Source organism: Mya arenaria, chromosome 6 (assembly GCF_026914265.1).
Source record: "Mya arenaria isolate MELC-2E11 chromosome 6, ASM2691426v1".
Taxonomy (NCBI): Eukaryota; Metazoa; Mollusca; class Bivalvia; order Myida; family Myidae; genus Mya; species Mya arenaria.
In genome coordinates, this window is record NC_069127.1 from 64,049,651 (window position 1) to 64,074,054 (window position 24,404).

Sequence of the window (24,404 nt, forward strand, 5' to 3'; positions counted from 1 at the left end):
TATGTTCATATTTTTGTTTTATACTTACTAGCATTGTCAATATTTTTAGATTAAACAAAAATGCACAAAATAACCTAAGTTGCCTTATCTGCACCCTGCAATTTCCGATCTGTACTGCACCTTTAAAAATATTTATAAAAGAAACTCGTATTACTATCATTATCCAGTTTTATTCTAAATGTAAAACATATACATCAACAAAATATATCAACAAAGAAAAAACATGTTTAAAATAATACACGATTTGGTAAATCAACCTATCGGCCTAACAGATTGTAAAAAAAAGGTTACATAACATCAGTTTCTCAATCGACTCAATGACTCTTTGATTCTCATAAGAAAAAAAATGCAATTCTTATTTACTTAGTGTGTTATCAACCGTCTAAATAATGGCAAGCTTTCCTTGTTGTAAATTAACGACTTTTTATAAATAATCAATATCATACACTGTCAAGACCCAATAAAAAATCCGAGCGTTATCTGCAAGATAGGAAAAGTCTCTGGTATTTAAATGAAAAAGGCGGGAAAAGGGACAAAAGCTTCATTACATTTTCCAGTGACACCAACTAAAATAATCAACATGACAATATGGCGAATGTTTATAGAATCCAAACAATATGTATGCATAGGTATATACAAAATCAAATTAAAATAACAACACACAAATAAATCAATAACAAACGAACGTAACAAAGTAGCTGCACATGATGAAATAACTTGAATATTTTTATAGATGAAATACAATGAAAAAACAAAGATACAATTTGGAGTCGCCATTTGTACCAACATCAACACTATTGAAACAGTTAAAACTCCTTGTTGTCCCTACAGTATTGGTTATGTCCTTTGTAATATGACTGCATGCATAAAATGTACGACATAGAGTTCGAAATCAACGTGTAATCGAATTTTGTCTCTTCAAGAGCATGTTAATAACAGATATAACAACTTCTTCTACACATTCTTACGACACGTTGTGTCGGATATCATTTTATTTACAATGAACTAATGTCTGAGCGTGGTGAGCGTGATGACGTCTCGATAGTTACGTGATAACGTCAAGAACACGTGTGGCGTGCGTGACCGGGCGATCACCAATAACAAACGCGTCCTTGAGCAAACCTGCAAATTCTTCAGGAAAAATGCCATCCTCGTCGTGATGGACCACCATCGCAACTTCGTCTGAAATAGTGAGGGGATTACATTCAATTTATATTATGAATCAATAATGTCTGTAAAATTGCAATCAATATATAAACACATACATGAATAAGATATAATTGGAATTGTTGTTTTATTTTTATTAAAACACTTTTACTTATTGTCTTTTGTCTAAAAGTTACTAACGTTACTTCTTTAAATCATCTCATTTAGCACGTTGTCCCGTAATAATTAAAAGAACTTTTTTCAGGAAATCACGAAAGAAGCCATGCTGCTTATCTTATTAACATAAACATCGCTTATGTAAAGAAGGATAAACACAAATAACGGTACAAATCAGAAACCATAGCACATTTGGTACGGTAACCACAGTAAGTCTTTCTTAAGCAACAAATCTATGATACAAATGAAATAAAGTTTTTTATGTACCAACCTTTCTCTATAGCGTCACCGATGTGCTTTTTCAAATGAATTCCAACCGCGAAGTTAATGACCTCTCCCGCCTTTGCTCGGCCAGCTCCCAACTTCCCTGTTACTATGGCACAATTCATTGAGTCGATGCTGTGGATGTGGCCTGTATATGGTCGAAGGAAAATCAATATTTATATAGAGAAGAACGAACAAAGTCGTGAAATAAGGCATGTTTCATTAAAGCGTATGACGGAAAGAATCTTGAAGCTCAGATTGTTCGGAAATTTATTTTTAAAATATATTTAACGAAAACAAAGTGTCAACAAAGTTTCACCTGTTATTTGTCTCTTTTTTGAGAACTTCAAAAGTTATTTTGAACTAAAGACCAAAAAAGAAATCGAATCTTTCAAATATCGGAAATGTCGGCAGATCGGACCATTTATCTCATTAGCTCTTTAGAATAAATAAGATTAACAGCATTATTTCAGTAAATACCTGATTTTGCACATTGAATTTCATATGTGTATTTTGCCTTGGGCAAGACCTCAAACACATCCGCTCCCTTGCGGCACAGTTTGTCCGCAATTTCCTCTTGGACACCCTGAGCCACGATCATGGCCCGGAACTTGGCAAGGGCTCTTCCGTCATTCAGCGTCGAAGCTATCATATTAATAGCCGCATCCATGCTTTCTGCCGCGTTGATTTTGTACAGAAGCTGTCCACCTGAAGAACACATGTAAGTTTACAATTATATTAGTTTAGTTTTGATCGAAAGTTCTGATGTTTGATTTCAGACTCAGTAGTCGAAACGGCAACTCTAAGCTATGTATCCTTCTGTTATGCAGATCATAAAAGTGCTGCATACACTCCAACGTAAATGTTTAGATTTTGCCATGTAAGAAACTTGCTTTTCATGAGTCTGGGTCTAGTTTCAAACTTTAAAAAGTTTGTAAACATTGGCCCTGATTTGAATTACTCTCGATTTCGCATCTTAGTAGAAGATAGTAGTAACGTATGTAGTTACTAACCCAATACACCTTATGTAGTAACTAACCCAAGACAACTTATGTAGTAACTAACCCAATACAACTTATGTATTAACTAACCCAAGACATATAGAAATAATTTGAATATAAAAGAAGGAAGAGCAATACTTGTACTAATTAATGGGTATTTATTCACCAAAATGGCATGCAATATATTGGGTGGGGGGGTACATAGTAAGTAGTTCAAAGGTCAAATCATTGCAGAGTCACGTGTATAGTTCAGTCAAAAGTTAAGGAGTATATTCGATAAAGAGGCTAGCGCAACGTAAAGAAAATCCCCACTCAATACCATAACCGAATGATCCCTTATAAGGACTGTTATCTTAAAGTACATCACATGAGTAACCCACTTAATTATGTGCAATTCAAACATCACTATACAAATAGCGATAACAGAAATATTCATTTACATAACTTTCTCCAACACGACATTTCAAGGACAAGTAAATATCGCCTCATTTCCCGCCACAACAAATCAGAAAATTGGGCCACTGCGTCAGTGGGTAACTAAGATTAAGATGTGAACCAAACAAGTGTTTATATAATCATATATACAGGTTTAGGGATAGGTCAAATGTGAGATGATAAAATACTAATAAACCGACTTTCGCCATACCAAGTCTTGTTACGAGGTCTGTTAAATCGTTTGGACCATTGCCATGTAGACACTCAATCGATTCAGCCACTTCGAAAGCGTTTCCGATTTTCTTTCCGATTGGTGAATTCATGTCGGTAAGTAGGGCAACAGTCTGCACACCAGATCCGTTTCCGGCGGCAACCTGATAGGAAAATTACTGCAATGAGAACTGTATACGCACAAAAGCCCCTTAGTAGTCACTTGATATTTATAAAATCAAATATTAATGATTGATATAGGATATAGCATTCTTATCTTTCTCTTTTATTAACACGAACTAAGTATGGTTTACACATTTTGTTGATAAAAAACAAAGAGTAAATTTAGAAAAACTGTTATATATAAGAGAAAGTATCAAAAGCCCCAGCGTCGATCATCATAGTATAATTTTAAAACATTCTAACTTATACAATCATATAGATTAACCAGAGAATAGTAGACTCAATCGCCCTTGGCTGACCTACAAAACTTTTTTCTAAAATTTGAGGGTGATGGAACAGTTGCTGGACTCTGATACATGTTGGTCAAAAGTTTAACCAAGGTTTAGGACATAGTTAGATAAGGTCAACCACAACTGGTTCATGGTCCAATTAATTCTTGGATCGCGTGTGTTTTGTTTTATCATTCGACTTGCTTTCATGTATGTTTGATCATTATGAATCGATATTTATATTTTGGGTAGGCAGTTTTTCGTTGTTGATTATCACCCGAAAACAAGGTAACATTTTTTAAAATGTACTTCTTGTTTCATATGCCTATATGTTGATCGTAAAGACCTTGTTTAATAGCGTCTAATTTAAACAGTAAAACAGTACATAGTATGATCTATACTTAGACAAGAGTAAAGACATGTTATATAACGATATATCTGATACTCTCAAATACTGTGGTGGTGGTGGTGGTGGTGGCGGCGGCGGTGTCGTTCCTGTTTTTGTCTTCTTTTAGTGACTGACGAACAAAAGTCCATACAATAATATTATTCAAGCATACGTACTAAATAAAATAAATTTAAAAGGTCAGATAACAACACAATTACCATTCTTTGTGCAAGTTCTCGTGCGTCTTTCTCATTCTTTAGGAAAGCCCCCTTCCCAATTTTCACGTCTAGAACAAGGGCGTCCAATGACTCGGCGACTTTCTTGGAGATTATTGAGGCTGAAACATCAAGACATACACTTGTTAAGATCAGACATCAATGATGAATTGTGTGTTTCTGTGCATCGTTTAAAGAAAATGCTCGAATATATTGCATACAAAACATTTTGCGAACAATCACGAGTAGTTTTTTTTAATGTGTGTACCATCAAATGATTAAAATTCACATTTATAAGCGACGTGAGAGAAGAACATTAGGTTAGTGTTATCAAAGATTAACGATACTTATATCGGGCTAGCAACAATAAAAATGTTTTTCTAGGCTTATGTACGGTAAATTTTAAAGCTTTCTTTTATATCGTTTTGTTTGGCATTGCGGTTTGGTTGGCGATGGCCAACAACAAACAATGCAAAATCCTCTGTAAAAAAATACTTTTTAATTTTACTGGATAGGCCATGACTAATTTTGACATTGTTAAACTGATGTTTTTTTTAGTTTTCTCCGTAAACTTTCAATTATAAATGAAATGTCAATATTAAGTTCAAACCGTTATATACGAAATGCAACAGAGTCGAAAAACAGTATTTGTTTAACAACTCATTACCTACAAGATAGAGCTAAAAAATGTTACCGATCGTTAAGCTGATACAGATATCTCAACAGCAAATAAATTAATTTGAATATACACAGACATCTTAAATTGTGTCCTTACATGTTATTAGGCCAATGTTTTCTGTCGTTGACGTCACATCGCGCGTGGCATACATAATTTTGTCTGCTGGCACGAGATTGCTCGTCTGTCCAACAATGCAGCAGCCGACGTTTTCAAGAATCTTGATCATGTTTGCGTGCGATTGGGAAACCGTGAATCCAGGAATGGCTTCAAGTTTGTCGAGTGTTCCGCCTGTGTGACTCAGACCGCGCCCCGACACCATCGGTACCTGTGATAAAGAGAGTGAGAATTCGCTAGTGCCTTCTTTTCGCTAGACATATGGCGATTTCTTGTGCTATGATATTATTATTTCAACAATTAATAGATTTGTTGTAGTTTTGTTGGAGTTGACAATTTACAGCATTTAACATTATACTATTTCTGCAGTTGTATGGTTCCTTTTAGGTGGAATTGTATTTATGGAATTCGAATTACTGTTACTTTTCGTTTAGGTGTTTTATTTTTCTTTGTGTACTTGTTGTCCCCTGCTGAAAGCTGCACTCACCTTCATACCACACGCGGCCAAGGCGGGTGCGAGAATCAGGCTGACTTTGTCCCCAACTCCACCAGTGCTGTGTTTGTCGACAATCCTGCCCTTCCATTCCGCTGGCCACTTCAGAACCTCACCACTGTGTGTCATTGCGCGCGTCAAGTAGGTCGTCTCCTCAGAATCAAGGCTGCGGATGTACATCGCCATCAGCATGGCGCCTGTGAGAGAAAGAGAGAAAAGCATTACGCCCTTGTATCTGTTACGCCTCTGTATCACACTCTTTTCCGCAAAATCCCGCGCTACTATCCAACCCCAACCCCCGACCTGCACACAAACCGACGCTCCAATAGGCACCAAACTTTTACTCAGAATTTTTTTTGCAAAATTCGGATGTAAATTTGATATCTTTGTAAACGAAAGTTGAATTCAGGCAGTGCGTACTTGATATATAATGGCTAGTTGTTTTAATACTTTGAACAGGAAATCACAAATTAAGTTTACTGGGACAATAATAAAACTAAGATTTTCATATTTTAAAACATTACTCCGGTGTAAAAGATCATAACAATTCATCTGTGTCTATATCTAGGATTCTACTTTAGGCTCATTCAGTTTATCAATCAATGTAATTGTTTAAAACACTGTGTATTGCAAGCTTTATTTCCAATAGGCTGTAATTGATGTATTTGAAAAATGAAGTATTGCGTGTACAAGTCAGGCATGAAGTATAAAATTATTTGCTTTTTCGCTTTTAAATATGCTGTCATATGGAACAAATTCATAATATTTCAAGGCATTAGCATGACGTTTTTTTTAATAGTTTTTGGGGAAGATAATTCAGACTAGTTGTTTTTGCATAGTGATATGTAACCATGTAAACACAGATTTTCTTCAGGTTAAAGGCATGTCCTTGACGTTCAACTGCTTAACTGAATTTAGACAGTAATGTATTCAGAAAGGAATATTTAAGTGACATAAAATGTATATAAACACGTTAAATATGTCATATATATTTTGAATACGCTAAATTAAGAATATATACCTATAGAGAATGCATTCTGAATAATGAACATGATTTTGTTGTATAATTATCCATTTATATTGTCTTTAATCAAAACAATATGAATACTAAAAACTATATGCTGTGTGTTCCTGTGGATTAAAACAGTTAGTTGAGTAAGTGATATGCATTTTTTCCTCAAATCAATATGATTTAATGATAAATGCTCTGAATTGTTGACGTTGCTAAACTTACGGCGTCATTTTTAGAAACAGGGTCAGGAGAAATATTTTAGATATTTACAGAGTGAAATTGATCTATTTTTAGATCGAATTGACTCAATGAGGATTGAGTCATGGAACTCCAAATTTCTATTTATAGATCAATATCGCGTTCAATCCTGTTTGTAAAAATGTTCTCTTGTTTCAGTATAAAGGGTTTATTTATACATAATACATAATCATGTAAAAATGATAAAATTTCCCATAATCTACTAACAGATTTATAGGTAGGATTAGCTTCTGTGTGGTGGAACTCAAAAATTATATTTATAGATCAATATCGCGCGTAATCCTGTTCATACAGATGTTCTTTGTTTCATCATGAAAGGTTTATTTATACATCATACATAATCATGTTAAAATGCTAATGTTGCCAATAATCTTTGATAGATTTATAGGTAGGATTGGCTTCTGTGTTGTGGAATTCCAAATTTCTATTTATAGATCAATATCGCGTTAAATCATGTTTATAAAACATATTGAATATTGATTCATCATAAATCGCCACCTTAGTGCAAGAACGCAATATTTACTTCTATTTCTTTATGCAGTTATTGAGTTATTGCACTAAGGTGACGAAATGGTTTATTTATACATAATACATAATCATGTAACAATTGCTAATATTGAAAATAATCCGACGCAATAACAGTGCACGCAATAGTGTAAATAAAACTATTACAAAAAATCAAACTCAAGGTAGATTTACAAAATTTAATACCTTTAATGCATTCATAATGAGTTTAAGCAGGTAAGGCCTGCAGTAAACGCAGAAAGAACCAATAACTTTACAGGAACAAAAAAAAATCAAACAAAGTTGAGATTTTTTATAAAATTAAAATGTTATTTTTATACAATAACCGATTTGATGAAAAAGTACCGCATGTTAAATTAGATGTGTTTTTGTAAAGTTTAATTTGTTATTATAAATGTTCGTAAATTAATGGGGGCACTTTGGTCGGTAAAATAAAATTGAAAAAAAAACACACATAAATATCAATTTGGGCAGTAAAAACAAACACCAAATAACTCAACTTTCCATTTTTAATTATAATACAAGTATCATAAATATTCGTACCTAATTGCGCATCTTGCACATGACCTGCTACTACTTCTCGCACAAAATATTCCACCTCTTCACGAGTTAGGGAGTTTCCATCTCTTTTCTTTTGAATCAAGTTAGGAATAGTTCCCCGATTGATGCTTCTTGAGCAAGGAGGCATTTTTGTTTTGGATTTGGATTTTTCTTCTATCGCTTTCAAACAACAAATATAATTTAAATTTGTTCAAAATTCTTCCCGGACGGTATTGCTTTGTTCAGTCAACCCAAGATTTAACTTATAAATCAAAGACGCGTCTACGCCTTTCAATTTAACTTCTTCAGAATGTGACAATTGTATAGAAGTAGCAAGACTGGTGCGCCCTTATATATCGCCAGTTGTAGACGGATATTGCAAAGGAGACTAGTTTCTCTTTAGCCCTCCTTCTAACAGTTTTTGTCATGTGATCTACGTGATGTTTACAATTATTTAACGCATTATAGTGTACATTTTTTCCAAAGCGGACGATTTTATCGTAATCATAAAATCAGCGATATTGTTGATATCGTTGTCTTCCTTGTGTTATTAAGGGAGTCTTTTAATGAAAGGGAATTCTTTTTGACGCTTAATAGCGTAATGATATGTTATCCATCAAACGACAAGGATAGCAGGTACATTACTCAACTGAAAACGTAAACAAGTCAGGTTACCGTAACCTAAGTTTGTTGCATTAAGTTCAACTTAATCAAATTTAAGTGTTTTATTTATTAATAGATTTACTTATACTATAAATAAAATAGTGTAACCGCAATCTTGGAAAACGGATGCTACTTATAAAACAAGTCGCGACCAAATACGGCCTTACACACTTATCGAGGTTTGAAAAAAAGCATGATGCTTAAGAAAAAGGAAAGGGAGCTGATGTTAAAATGGGTATATTGTTTCGAAGTTTTTAGAACCTAGATGTAATGATTTATTTTGTTAATAGAAGAATCTTCAAAGCAAGAAGGGATAAAGGTGCACCCTGGTCTCCATGAAAACAAAAGGGGCAGTGGGGAGCACCCGGCTAATACTCTTTAGATGAAACCCTATTGTACTGATCTTACGTTAAATCAGCAAATGTTGCATTCAAATAAAAAGTTTGCGGGGCTTGTTGGGGAGGATCCAAGTCATCATTTGGAAGTCATGTATCCCGTTTTGCTTTCGTCAGATAACGGCTCATTATGTGCGTTTATTTACATCGCGTTTCAATGCTATCTCGTATATCAGTATATTGTTTTTATGGTATATTTAAGGAAGATAATGTCATAGCACGAATGCATTCCACTCAATGAATCATCATAAATCAAAAGGCAGCCTTGCGCAGATCTATGTTATCTCCGATAACAAGGTTTTAGTGCACGCATGCTATCCTATATTAATACATGTTCATATATGAAGTATAAAGAAAATGATAGCTTGTCCTAGGTATAGCCTTATAAAAAAATAACATAATTATACATTTTGTATATTTTTTATAAAGTAATTCATTTTCCAAAAACTTCATTTTTGAGATTTTTATATTATTTATTGGCTTTTGACATAGTAGATTGTCTTCCAGCGTAGGAAAGACGCGCATATGGGAGTATTGCGACACCAAGAGCGCTATCTGACTTAAGTGAATATTAAACTCTTTTTGATAAACTAGATTATATGATTAGGGTTATTTATTGTTTTATTCATTGCGAGGCCAAATATTAATTAATATTAAGTTAACTCCTGTTTTAATGATATATTTCTTTTCCTTTCTTTTTTTAAATTTGTCTTTATCGTTTTTATCCAAAATCATTTTTAGATTATTTATGTCCTTCAAACATGGTTATATTCCATATAAGGTTTCCCCTTTTGGGTTGTTATCGCCCAAACTATTTAATATCATTAGTCTTGTTTTCTAACAAAATGAATGTGCGTTCTCTGTGTACTTAAGTAAATGTAAGACTACATTAGGCACACCGACAAAAGGGACAACTGAGTGCATGTTCAAAATGATGGACTTTAACCGTTCGCTGTACATAGCTGTCATGCCGCCATAAAACCTGCACTCTCACAGGTTGTCATGCCGCCATAAAACCTGCAGTCCCACAGGTTGTCATGCCGCCATTAAACCTGCACTCCCACAGGTTGTCATGCCGCCATAAAACCTGCACTCCCACAGGTTGTCATGCCGCCATAAAACCTGCACTCCCACTGGTTGATCGTTTTGACAACTATTTTTTTATGTCTTGGAAGTAGCAATTTTTTTCGTGCATATCTAGAAACCAGTGATATTTATAACACTGCTGACAAAAATGAGATGGGTTTTTTTCATATTTACGTTCGAAAATTAATGTAATCATACATATATTCTTAACGCGTTTATTCAGCTATATATGGACCTTATGCATTATATCGAAGAAATCAACAGTGAAAAATGCAACGCAGCCGTTTTACATATGTTGTACTCTCAGTTTTACTTTTTAATAGATTGGTAGTTACGGACCGCCGTGTACAGAAGTCAGACTTATGACATGTTATTTATAGTAACTATAGTTTGACTTCGCTGTGTTCCGACACCACTCGTTATCTTTCGAAAGTTCTTCGCAAGAAATTTAGATATTTAATGACTGTCCGTTTAAAAACTTTGCTTTCGTACATATTTATACGCACATAATGTTTAATATATATCAAGCGAGTACTTTACATCGATAAATCGCTTATGATAATTGTTAAATTAATTTGGAATCAGATAATCGCTTTAATTGAAAGCTTTGACCTTTCTTCATAACATGGTGCAAAAGATCAGTTTAAAAAGATAACAGTGTATGTTTTGACAGTGCACCGTCAGACGGCCGTATTGTGAAAAGGTTTGACGATAAGAAACAAAACTTTCATTCAAACTTTGGCAAAAGACCGAAAGCGGGGCTCTGTAAGCGACGTAGACTGAGCTATGTTAAGTTAATAGTTAAGAAAATAGGAAAAATATCTTTGTTTCAAGTCTTCATTCGAAGCAAAATTTTGCCTTCCGAAGTAGCATTTCATCACGTGGTATATCGAGGGGTGAAAGCGAAAAAGTTCTATCTGCTTCTTTATTTAATGTCACTTAGAACTTTTTCGCATTCATCCCTCGATTATTATACACACTGGATAAGCTCTTTTTACATTACAACTTTTGATGAAGAAATCCATCAATCAGTTTCAACTTAACGCCACAAAGAAATTAATATAAGCTATTCAAACAAAAAGGTCAAAACGCATCTAGTTTTAAAGATGCTCACTTACTCCCAAATAAGATTTACCACAGTTAATAATATTGTTTTAATCTTCCAAACTGGATGAATAAATGTCGAAAACAATGGTTCTTATGAAGGATACCGAGTTGAATTTAAAAGAAATTAGCATAAAACACGGTATTTCGACCTTATGAAACTATAGTAGACCACAGTAAATCGTTTAACGTTCACCAATCGTTTAATATTTTTGCGCTTTCTGCTATTAAATACACGGCAACAATATTGTTCTCAGTAATTAATATTTTCCGCACATGCATTATTTAGTAAGTAGTTAAAGGTTTATCAGTCAAAATTTATGTTTGTTATAAATGTGTATGTATTGATTTTGAATAAGAGTGTCACTTTAAACATTATATTCAACATAAATATCTTACATTGCAATAGTGTGTATGTCATTATATACATGATATATTGAATCGTGCTGAAACGAAAGCGGAGCTTATTATGTTTCTCCAAAACGACATCTTGTAAATCATTTTCCATCAAACAATGCAAAACATTTCTCGACAAACTTCCGATGGTCTGAAATAACTATGTAAAATCTTTCGCCGTTGCCCATTCCAGTTTTGAAAATATATAAAGGGTTTTGTATTTTATTTCTATTTCTCCCACTCTCTTTAAATATTAACGACCATATTCCGATGAATAAAACTTTTAATTGGTTTGGCCTTAATGCGTTTCTAAATGAGTATATGTATGACCGATATTTCCACTTAAAGGAAGTAAATGCTTGCAATAACTTAAATAGCTTTTATCGAGTTTCATGTGAAGGTTGAATTACTTTCCATATAGTAGATAGAAAGGACAATGTAGATAAATCCTAGTTTTGATGATGTGTTTCTATTGATTTACAAGAAAGACATGTATATATTTTATTGATTTTTTGTTATTATCGAATTAATGATATTTAAAAGTTGCACCGGGCTTCTGTTGTTTAGTCATGTCATTCTGAATTATATCTATATTGACTGGGACGGACAAACAAATAGGTGTATAATATATAAACCAAATGTGAACGTCGGAGAAATCGGCATATAGTCATAATTGTTGCAATGAGCCAGGCATATGCCCCAGAGTATAAGTAAAACAAAATATGCGTGTTCTGTAGCCATTAAGATACATTTGGAAGCGAGTTCACCGGAGAAAACAGAAATTAACTGATTTCTCGATAGTACTCGCTGATTGTTTTGTTTTTTTTTGCATCAATGGCTTCTTTGCAGTCATATAAAAAAATTCTTAAAGCGTTAGTAACGCTTTTAGCCATAAACCATAACTTTTCGAACAGAAATATGAAAAACGGCTATTTTGTTAGCAGTCTTATATAAAAAAAAAAAACAATCCGTACATTTGCACAAAAGATAGCTCATTCAAACTCAGTAGTTTGGTATGAATGAACTCCTGCTTTGGTGTCTATGACCTATAGTTTTAGTGACATTTACCCCCCAAAAATGCTTAAACTGTAAATATGTGAGAGTGCATCTTTAAGTTCAACTATGATAGGACCACATTAGCAAAACACGTTAGCATTTGTTTTAACATGTCAGTTCTTGTTTATCAATGATATATCTGTCTCAAGCACGGTTTGGTCAGGCCAAAAAAAATACCTGTGTTTCCGGTAACACTACGAAACCTATTTTTTCTAAATACATCTTTATTTTCGTTGTTACGGTGTCTCTGGTCCCGGGTCCGGAGAATAAACACTCATTCCTGATCTGTATTACCGAGACCCTTTGTCAACAGGAAAACAAAATGGCGGCGTCAATACTGTCAGTGGACGCCATAAAATGTCCGCATTTTGGGGGCGTAAAATCTTTGTGATCTTTTCTCAACAGCATTGAGCTGTATAGCAGAGTTCGGCAAACATTTCATCCTGTACGGCACGTAACCGAAAACACAGGTATTTTTTGTTTGGCCATAGTAGCGTGTGTCACCAAAACACAAGTGAGTGATTTGTCACTAGTTTTCAGATGTTTATAAACATGGAAATCGATTTTAAAGCATAATTAATGACGTCCAAATCAAAGGTCGGTTTAAAAATTTGTTACTTGAATAGTCCACTCCTAATGAAACTGATCTTATCTAGATAATTGATGATTATTGGTAAAAAAATCATTTTGGCTTTCGAAGATATTTACTTATGGAGTATATATAAAGACATGTTAATGTGCATAACTGCATGTTGCCTGCCGACATTTAACGTCCTGTCAATGCCGCTTTTCTAATCAATAATGAAAATAGTTGCGAATCAAATGGTTTGATTATTCAAGGAACTTCATTTGAAATTGCAAGAAAAAAATCAATTGCATTTATGATAATGATTTTAAAAATATTATTTGTAGGTGGGTTTTTTTAACTAAGTCTGGTCATGTGGTCGAGTTAATCCGAGAGCCGATTACTTTCTGCTCAATGTTTTTGTCTTTGCATTTGACATCAGTTTTAAGAGCCAATTAAAAAATCAACAGTAAATCGAAAAATAAAATAACTCACCTAGCTGGGCATCTTGTATCGACCGATTGACCACACCTTCCACAAAGAACTCAATTTCTTCTATAGACAACGACTCCCCGTCACGCTTCTTCCTTATTATGTCAGCTATTCGGAGACGAAAAACGCTATCAACTCGTTGCCTGTTTTGAGAACCCATTTTTTCCGTTCCGTTCTTTAGGTACTTATTTGTGTTTTTTGTGCAGCAGGAAATAAATTTTCTTAAGGAAGTGTTCACACTGAAACTTAAGAAATAATCAATCCGATATTTAAAGTTCAACTTTACGATTCACAACTTTCAGCAAAGTTTATTTCTGACCGTTATTAACACTGTGATGACCGAGAATGGATCGTATTTGAGCGTGATCCGAAATATATAGAGCTTTTATAAATGTTTGGAAATCTACATGTATGTAGGAATGTGAAAGCAAAATATCGGTTAATGGCTTCAGAATATGTCCAGTCAAAATATAAACTGACACTGTTATCTCCCACTTACTAGTAAGGTCGTATCTTGTGGTATTTGCGATACAAACTCCTTATCATAGCGAAATGTCAGTATACAAACATGTACGGAAGAAAAGTACATCGAAGTTGTAACCGTGATCTATATTCATTCACATACTCTAACGAAGCCCATTCATGCCCTGATTACTGAGTACACAACTTGTCAAGTCCTTAAGCCGTTCAATCTCCTTAAGATAACGCAGCCTGAAACAAAACTCCCCTGTACTTTAAACATTCGCTGTTTTATAACAGGCGCCATTAGACGAGGTAATTTAAACTACAGCCCTAATTAAATATAGCTTACGCAAACGGACCATAATATTTGATATTAATTTATTTCCATACGTGAAACAGTTTCCAAAAACTCATATGACATGATAAAGTAACATTTAGCTTATGATTTAATCTCTTCCTAAGACCATACAGTAAATTAAAGCAAGTTCCAGATGCAAACAGATCGTTATGTGCCGATGAAAACGATTGAAATTTGTACGAAAGCGTATAGAAGTGTAAAGAATACCGGTTTGTCCATTTAATCCTTCGCTCTCTATATTTCAAGTCGAATATATAGGCATTTGATAAGAATTTGGCTTTAATTAGTCTTAAATGCTGTATTTTTTTTATAATCTATGCATATTCTTTCTACCTGATTGTCATTAATTGTTTGCTTGAACAAAAATCGTTCGGTTCAGATGATATTTGATACACTTTTGTGAATTAAGTACAATAGTGATATTGATCGATATGTAATATGGCGTGCGTGTACACGTGTGTGTATGTGTGTGCGTGCGTGCGGGTGTGTGTTTGTGTGTGTGTGCGTGCGTGCGCGCGTGCGTGCGACGCACGTGTGTGTGTGTGTGCGCGTGTGCGCGCGTGCGTGCGTGCGTGTGTCTGTGTTATGTGTGAAAAAAAATTGTAATCGAATAACTAGAAAGATTTTTCTGTACCCCCGTCGCATATCTGACATTAAACATAAAGTACAGGCAGACACTTACTTGGTAGGCGTTGCTGCCATTTTAATTTTACGAACTTATTTTACAAGTGCACTGGCATACATCCAAGGCGGGTGTATGGCGGAGATGGCCGGGGTGTTCCGATTGTGCTTCAACCAGTGCATTTATGACGTCATCTTTATTGGTCGTCTTAGTGTTCACTGCCTGTGTCAATGCGGTAACCCCAATGTTTGCCAATGACGATATCTTGATATGTTGTGTTATGTGTGTTGTTTTGTAGTTATGTATTCTAATGTTTTTTACAGCCTTAAAGTGACTAGACACCAGGTGATACAATTGCAGGAAGAACATAAAAATGTAGCCGTATGAATCGTACGTACTAATATATCAAATCGCTCACGACACATGTTTCTTTCGCAATTTTTTTGGTATTTCTCCAGTTTGAAATTAACTGGGGCTGTCTACCATGTTAAAACAGTCAAATTGAAAATAGCGTCAGTATATATATTTGTAATAATAACGAGACTTCCACATGATGAATACTCACTATAAACTGGAAAACCATTATGCGCTAATTTTAAACGGGTTAAGTCAGCTAAAAAGCGACAAAATATAATTCTTATCATGCAAATTGATGAACTATCGGCCTCATTCTAGCTCGTATAGATAATTCTAGGCTTGTCTTGTAGAATTAAAATATTTGCCGATTTTGAACCATCTGCTGTCAGGCCCATTCAATCCGTGAGCCTTAAAACACGGTATTAGTTAACTTAGTGCCGTCGTGTATGTCCTTTGTTTCTCCCTTGTTTTTTACTGACCATTCTAAGGCATTTATCTAATCATTTAAAGATTGCGACATTTTTATGTTATCTGTGTTTGATGTCTTGTGACATCGTTTGTTTGTCGTCAGTGTAATTGAGACCTTGACAATTGTGCATTGTAATTTCTAGTCTACTGGCCTCGTCCCTGTAGAATCTTAAGATGTGAACGTCAGGGTGAGGATTCAAAGGGGTTCTCAATTTGACGGATTATTTTACAACTATGCAACGCTGTAATTTTGGCTAATGATTGCATCATTGAAACACAAGCAAATTTAAAGTGTTTCACACGTTTGAAGGGGGTATATTGGAGTCACCCTGTGGTCGGTTTGTCGGTCGGTTTGTCGGTCGATCCGGCGGTCCGTCGGTTTGTCAGTCGGTCCGTTGCAATTTACCTTGTCAGGAGCATAACTTAAAAACTACTGGATGGAATTGGATTAAACTTCATACAATGATAGAGCATAATGAGAGGAAGTGCAATGTACAAAAACCATAACTCTAGTTTTGCTCATTACTGAGTTATTGCCCTTTGTTACTTTTGTTTGTCCGGAGTATAACTTGAAAAGTACTGGATGGAATTCATTGGAACTTCATATAATGGTAAAGCACAATGAGAGGAAGTGCAGTGTTTAAGAACTATAAATCTACTTTTACTCTATTTCAGCCAATTACAGAGTTACTGCCCTTTGTTACATTTTCTTGTCTGGAGCACAACTTGAAAACTATTGGATGGAATTTAATAAAACTTCATACAGTGATAGATCATAATGAGGGGGAGTGCAGTGTATAGGAACCGCAATTCTATTTCAGCCAATTACAGAGTTACTGCCCTTTGTTACCTTTTCTTGTCTGGAGCACAACTTGAAAACTATTGGATGGAATTTAATAAAACTTCATACAGTGATAGATCATAAAGAAGGGGTATGTAGTGTTCAGAAACCGCAATTCTATTTCAGCTAATTACAGAGTTACTGCCCTTTGTTACTTTTTCTTGTCTGGAGTATAACTTGAAAACTTTTGAATGGAATTTACTTAAACTTCATACAGCGATAGATCATAATGAGAGGAAGTGCAGTGTACAGGAACCGCAATTCTATTTCAGCCAATTACAGAGTTATTGCCCTTTGTTACTTTTTTCTTGTCCTGAGCATAACTTGAAAACTACTGGATAGAATGTAATAAAACTTTATACAATGGTACAGCACAATGAGAAGGAGTTCATTGTACATAAATCATTACACTATTTTAGCAAATTACAGAGTTATTGCCTTTTCCTGTTTGTTTGTTTTTGTCAAACTTTTGTACGTACAGTAACTTGAAAACTACTAGATGGAATTTCATAAAACTTCATACAATGATAAATCATAATGAGAGGCGGCGTTCGGGGGTATTAATCACCTTCAGTGATAGCTCTAGTTTCAAATTTTTGCTGTCAAAAAAATGTGAGAACCCCTTTGAAGTCAAATGATTTTTCACTCTGCACTTGTACACACGTTATGAATGACTTCAATAGTAATTTATTAACGCGAGCTAGCGATTAACCAGGAAAGTAACGCGCATCATATTCTAGAAATCCGTTTTTGGATTTGTAGAACTCCATGTATATCACATATATCCATGGTATATGTGAGAGTTCATTTTGGCGATCTACAGAAAATGAGCGCAGCGAGGCCGTAGGCCAAAAAAGCTTTCTTTAGATCGCGGGTGGGTGGGTGTGTAAGTTTATTTATACTCGTACTCGGGCCTTGCCCATTCGGCGAGTACTCCGTTAAGATTGTTCGTCATTTTAGGTTTTTTGAGCATAGTGCACAGACATAATGTAACACTGGTTAGAGCTACCCTGGTTCTTTAACGTGCACCAGCGTATAGCACCGTCACACGGGACCCAAATTTAACGTCCCTCCCGTAAGACGATTAGTATTTTTTTAGTGATGCGACGGGGGATCGAACCTGCGACCCCTGGATTGATAGTCAAGTGTGTCACCACATGACCACGGGTCCGCCACTCATTAGATCGCCAAAACGAACTCTTAGTTTATTGGTGTTCGCACTCAGTTGGCCCACTCGCTCCGCCCTTTGTGCAGCCACGTGGTATTTTGGCGCGAAAGTTTTTTATGCATAATCATTAATGAAAGATTGCAAATTTTGGTACTGAATCTGCTTGACTGGCTGTATATTATAAAGAGCATTTTTACGGACGAAACGTTAATGGAATTTACATAATCTTATGGTTATACAACTATGTCAAGTGATTTATTGACGTAGTTGAACCTCTAAATAGGTCAATTATATAGCTGGATAGTAAACAAGGTCGTGCTGTGTCAAACCAATGATCTTACAGTGTTTTCACTAAGGACTTCCTAGTAAGGAGTAAGGTTTTGTCCAATACGTTTCTAGTACGACCTGAAAAAGGATATGAATGAATTTTATCGTACCCGATAACCTAGATTCAATCCATGTGCTACTTTTACAAAATGGGATGAATTAAATGCCATATAAATGCCGTTGCACTATCTTTGAGTACATTGGGTGGGACACACCAGGATTTGGTGTAAGAGGGGCCGCAACTTAAGGGCGAAAAAATGTAGTAAAAATAGGTCAATGGGTCCTTCCCTAAGACGATTTTGCTATATTTATTAATAGTTTAACAATTCACCAAGAACCCAAGTTATTGACATCATATACGCAGTGAGCGAAGTGGGATCGCATAAATCTTTTGTCTAAAAAAATCTTAAGAAGGAACACGAAACACTTGCGTGAAATAAAGCCAAAGATGTTCTCCATGTTAAACGGAAAAGTAACAAGTATAAAAGTTGGTTTGAGTGACCGAATCACCATATCTTTACAAAGTCAAAGTATGTCTGAATTCAAATGTATTATTATTATTGGTGTTAACATTATGTCCATAATCGTGGTCATCTTTACTCGATTAAAGCGCGATATCTTAGGGTCACTAGGTCAGGTCTAGTTCAGAAACTGGACATTAAGATACTATGGCTGACCTATTTCAAATTCAACTTTTGATTATTTGTATGAATAATTTAAGGCCTGGCAATGTAGTTCATGTAGTTGAATAAGTCCTATGTTTTTTTGAACTTTATTAAGTTTGCAACGCTTTTAAAGGGATTTATAACATCATAATACGTGAAACAAATAGTTTCATTTGTAGATGTTAGGGGGAGGAGGTGCGTGTTGGGTACGCTCCCCACACCCCCTCGCCCTGGCTGGATCAGCAGGTGATCTCAAGCATCATTGGAAGGCGTAGTACGAAGATGATTAAAATGAATTTTGTGATCATGAATGTCAGTCAATCAATCCATACTTGCATCTATATTCTCTAAAAGTTCTGAGAGTTTTGAGCTACGTTCTTTATGTTCCTTCCTTTTTCGTTGTTTTATGGGGTTTTGTTGTTGTTATTTAGTGTGTTTTTGTTGCTGCTGTTGTTGCTATGTTAAGTGTTTATTTTAACGGGGTGTTGGGGCATGGGGAGCGGAGGGCATGGGGTGATAGCTCCAATATAATTGTTATTGAGGTGTTGTTCTCTTCAACCATTAACTGTACACATCATAGAAAGTCCTTGGTTCAGGAGAGATACAAGTTCAACAATGGGACCATAGTTTGTTGACATTTCTTGTCATTTGCTTTCAAGCAACAAATGAATCATTATATGCGCATTTCACTTGCTACATGTATGACATTCACATTATTCATAGACCAACTATGTAACAGTTACGAGATAATCGCCTTTGACCGAATTTTGCTTAAACCGTGTGATGTTACGAAACAAAATGGCAAACGGAACTCATATGATGAAAAGAAAATATATCACGACTGCTTCTCATGACTGTACTGTTTAAAACGTTTATGTGACATAGTTTTAGGACGATCAGAAGTCTAAAAGATTTTTTATAATTGATTCAAGCCATAAATTTGACCCGTGTTTCTGATTATGTTTACAAAAAAGAGTTGAACAACTGATTGCACAGACCTCTTAGATAATTCTTATTACCATTCTGAACTATAGCGAAACATCCCGTAAGTGAACGACATGTGACTCAATGGACCGAACACTTCCTAAGTATGCAAGCAAACATTTCGTTAAAACATTGAAATGTGTTCAATTGTATGTTCAAGCGATCTACTGAACATAAATACGGACAGTTGAATATAAACAAACTTGGTTTCAATGTTTACAAACCCGTGTGCCTATTTGTTTTATGCTCTCGCTTGCAAATTGAGGACGATGGATTGGTCCCTAGTGGAAGCGCTCTAATATTTATTATATATTATTATAATTTTACTTATTGGGAATAATTTTATGAAAATTCAATTCATTTAACAAATTATCCCATTGATATGATTATAAAAAGAAAATCAGATACATTTGGTATTTGATAACATTAAAATTACAGCAAAATGGCCGTAATGGTAGAAAGGTCTTTAGTAAACAAGTTTGAAAAACAGCAGCCAGTGATTAACTGAAAGAGCAACCCTGTCAAATGGGAAACACAGTTTGATATTTCCCTGAATTTACTTAATATACTTATTGTATGTTTCCAGATAGATAGATAGATTCTTTGAAGAGCCGGAATTAGTTGACCAATGCTTCCAATTCGGGGTGGGGGGGGGGGGGGGTAAACTAGCAGACCAAAACAATTCCAATACGGGTGATTAAACTAGTTGACCATTAATTCCAATACGGGGGATTAAACTAGTTGACCAATAATTCCAATACGGGGGCTTAAATTAGTTGACCAATAATTCCAATACGGGGGGCTAAACTAGTTAACCAATAATTCCAATACGGGGGAATAAACAAGTTGACCAATAATTCCGATACGGGGGATTACACTAGTTGACTAATAATTCCAATACGGTGGATTAAACTAGTTGACTAATAATTCCAATACGGGGGATTACACTAGTTGACTAAAAATTCCAATACGGGGGATTACACTAGTTGACTAATAATTCCAATACGGAGGATTAAACTAGTTGACCAATCATTCCAATACGGGGGATTAAACTAGTTGACCAATAATTCCAATACGGGGGGATTAAACTAGATGACCAATAATTCCAATACGGGGGATTAAACTAGTTGACTAATGATTCCAATACGGGGGATTAAACTAGTTGACCAATAATTCCAATACGGAGAATTAAACTAGTTGACCAATAATTCCAATACGGGGGATTAAACTAGTTGACCAATAATTCCAATACGGGGGGATTAAACTAGATGACCAATAATTCCAATACGGGGGATTAAACTAGTTGACTAATGATTCCAATACGGGGGATTAAACTAGTTGACCAATAATTCCAATACGGAGAATTAAACTAGTTGACCAATAATTCCAATACAGGGGGATTAAACTAGTTGACCAATAATTCCAATACAGGGGGATTAAACTAGTTGACCAATGCCTCCCATACGGGGGATTAAACTTGTTTATCAATAATTGCAATGATATGGGATTTAACTAGTTCAAAAATAATTTATCAATAATAACACAACTAAAAAATATGCCTTATCAGAGCCAGCATAAACATGACAACAATTAAGAATCAAGTAAAAAGAACAAAACATATAAATCCTTCCATTTAAATTTAATACAATTAAAGACTTGCCTAGAAATACATATGAAGTGATATTCAACAGAGGACCACAAGTAACCCTTTTGACCGAACGGTTCCTGGGAATGCGAGCAAATTACCGACCATGGGCCTAAGAGCTACTTTCATTCGTTATCATTAATATATTTCCATATTCCCGCATGGCTGTTCTGCTTCGGTGTTCATTTACTAATGCAGGTTTCGCCTTGATACCGAAATCGACAAATATTTCCCTCAATAATTTAACCATAGGTTGCGCATTTTATATCAAGGCTTTCCCCTAAACATATAATGTTTACTAATATTCACATATTACTCAAAATAAAGAACTGTGTCTGTAATGTGTTCCATGGACCCATTGTAAGACATAAGTAATTTTAAATATTGAAATATCACACAGTATCATAGGATGGTCAGGTGAATATTGTCGCATGTGATTATTGTTAGACTGTTATCTGACATTCTATTAAAAGTATGCGTCATTTCTAAGGCCATCTAGAATTTTAAGTCTTCACGGGATTGCCACATCCCAGACAGTAGGTCAGTTGGTTAACAGTGTTTTTGTATACTATTGATCGTTTAATATCAATGGCCCATACATTTAACCGCCAAAACAAACTGCACTTTTAGATAAGTGTTCTAAATTAGAAATGTGATATCACTTCAAGCCCTTCTTCAGTATGATGCAATGTTATGTTCCGATATTTTCTGAAAATGAACGTAATTCTAGATTGAATAGTGCAATCTAGCTTGAAAGCCTTACGGTAATTATATTAATTAAAATAATACTAGTCCAATTCTGTTTCGATTAATTTCACGATCAGATTTAGGATTCAACCTAAGTATAAAACTATGTCCATAACTGTGGTCATCGCCAAAGTAAGCCTCCTTTACTCGACCAAAGCGCGATATCTTAAGGTCATTAGGTCACACCTAGTTCAAAAACTGGACATATACTTACTATGGCTGACCTGATTCAAATGAAACTTTTCATTATTTATGTTAATAATCTTCTGAAGGCCTGGCAATGTAGTTCATGTAGTTTAATAAGCTTTTTGGTTATTTGAAACTAGTTTAGTTTGCAACGCTTTTAAAGAGGGTAGTAAAATCATTATACGTAAAACAAATATTTTCAGTTGTAGATGCTAGGCGGAAGAGATGCGTTCCGGGTACGAAACGCCCTGTCTGGATCAGCTAGAAATCTCAAGCAGCATTGGAAGGCGTAGTGCGTCAATGATTGAAATGAATTTTGTTATCATAAATGTCAGTTAATCAGTCTACACATGCATTTATAATCTCTAAAAACTCTAAAAGTTTTAAGCTAGGTTTGTTACTTTTGTACCATTGGCGTTGTTTTATGGGGGGGGGGGTATTTTGTGTGTTTGTGTGTTTTTGTTGCTGATGTTGTTGCTATTTTCAGTGTTCCTTTGGACGGAGGGGGGGGGGGGCTTGGGAGCGGAGGGGTGGGGGTGGCTATTTCTTCACTCCAATGCTATTGATGATAGGTGTTGGACTCTACTTCTATTAACTAACAAATCATGGAACGTTCTTTGTCCATGAGAGATACAAGTTCAACATTGGGACCACAGTTTGTTGACATTTCTTGTCATTTGCTTTAAAGCACCAAATGTATAATTATATTCTCTTTTCACTTGCTACATGTATAATATTCATATAAGTTCTTATCAAACTATGAAACATTTACGAGATTATCGCATATTGGCCGAATTTGGCTTAAACCTTGTGATGGTTCGAAATTAATTGGCAAACGGAAATCATATGATGAAAAGAAATCATATCACGACTGCTTCTCATGACTGTAAGCCGATTGTGACACAGTTGTAGGACGCTCAGAAATCTTAACGTTTTTTTTTCAAATTGATTCAAGCCATATATTTATCCTGTGTATCTGATTATGTTTACGAAAAAGAGTTGAAATACTGATAGGCCTCTTGGATGTTTCTAATTACCTATCAAGTAGAAAAGTTGGTTTGAGGGACCGAACCACAATATCTTTAAAAAGTCAAAGTATGTCTAAATTAAAATGTATTATTATTATTGGTGTTATCATTATGTCCATAACCGTGGTCATCGAGTAGCTATGCCTTCTTTACTCGACTAACGCGCGATATCTTAAGCTCACTAGGTCAGGTCTCGTTCAGAAACTGGACATTTACATACTATGGCTGACCTATTTCAAATTCAACTTTTGATTATTTATATGGATAATTTAAGGCCTGGCAATGTAGTTCATGTAGTTTAATTAGTCCTATGTTTATTTGAACTTTATCTAGTTTGCAACGCTTTTAAAGGGATTTATAACATCATAATACGTGAAACAAATAGTTCCACTTGTAGATGTTAGGGGGAGGAGGTGCGTGCCGGGTACGCCCCCCACACCCCTCGCCCTGGCTGGATCAGCAGGTGATCTCAAGCATCATTGGAAGGCGTAGTACGAAGATGATTGAAATGAATTTTGTGATCATGAATGTCAGTCAATCAATCCACACTTGCATTAATATTCACTAAAAATTCTGAGATTTTTGTGCTACGTTCTTCAGGTTTTTTTTTCCTTTTTCGTTGTTTTATGGGGGGGGGGTGTTATTTAGTGTGTTTTGTTGCTGTTGTTGTTGCTATGTTAAGTGTTTATTTTAACGGGGGGTGGGGGCTGGGGAGCGGAGGGCATGGGGTGATAGCTTCATTATAATTGCTATTGAGGTATTGTTCTCTTCAACCATTAACTGTACACATCATAGAAAGTCCTTTGTCCACGAGAGATACAAGTTCAACAATGGGACCATAGTTTGTTGACATTTCTTGTCATTTGCTTTCAAGCAGCAA

The 24,404-nt window shown here is 35.2% G+C and overlaps 1 protein-coding gene and 1 long non-coding RNA gene across 5 annotated transcripts; one reads left to right on the forward strand and one right to left on the reverse strand.

The window, feature by feature from the left end:
• Positions 1–150: 150 nt before the first annotated feature.
• LOC128238415 (thymidine phosphorylase-like) lies at positions 151–14,772 on the reverse strand. 4 transcript variants are annotated; one of them, XM_052954324.1, is made up of 10 exons: positions 14,694–14,772; positions 14,166–14,377; positions 13,670–13,911; positions 5,569–5,771; positions 5,064–5,292; positions 4,292–4,410; positions 3,235–3,397; positions 2,068–2,295; positions 1,595–1,735; positions 151–1,182 (listed from the first exon to the last, which is right to left on the reverse strand). In XM_052954324.1, the coding sequence occupies exons 2-10, from the start codon at positions 14,210–14,212 to the stop codon at positions 1,046–1,048; spliced, it is 1,509 nt and encodes a 502-aa protein (XP_052810284.1). In that variant the 5' UTR covers positions 14,213–14,377; positions 14,694–14,772; the 3' UTR covers positions 151–1,045. The 4 variants fall into 4 exon arrangements, with proteins under 4 accessions (XP_052810284.1, XP_052810283.1, XP_052810285.1 ...); XM_052954323.1 differs by lacking the exon at positions 14,694–14,772 and having other exon boundaries at positions 14,166–14,570; XM_052954325.1 differs by lacking the exon at positions 14,694–14,772 and having other exon boundaries at positions 13,670–14,570.
• LOC128238416 (uncharacterized) lies at positions 6,479–22,907 on the forward strand. Its single transcript, XR_008261701.1, has 3 exons — positions 6,479–6,729; positions 15,432–15,498; positions 22,700–22,907. It is a non-coding gene; the product is annotated as an uncharacterized LOC128238416 (long non-coding RNA).
• The last annotated feature ends 1,497 nt before the right edge of the window (positions 22,908–24,404 follow it).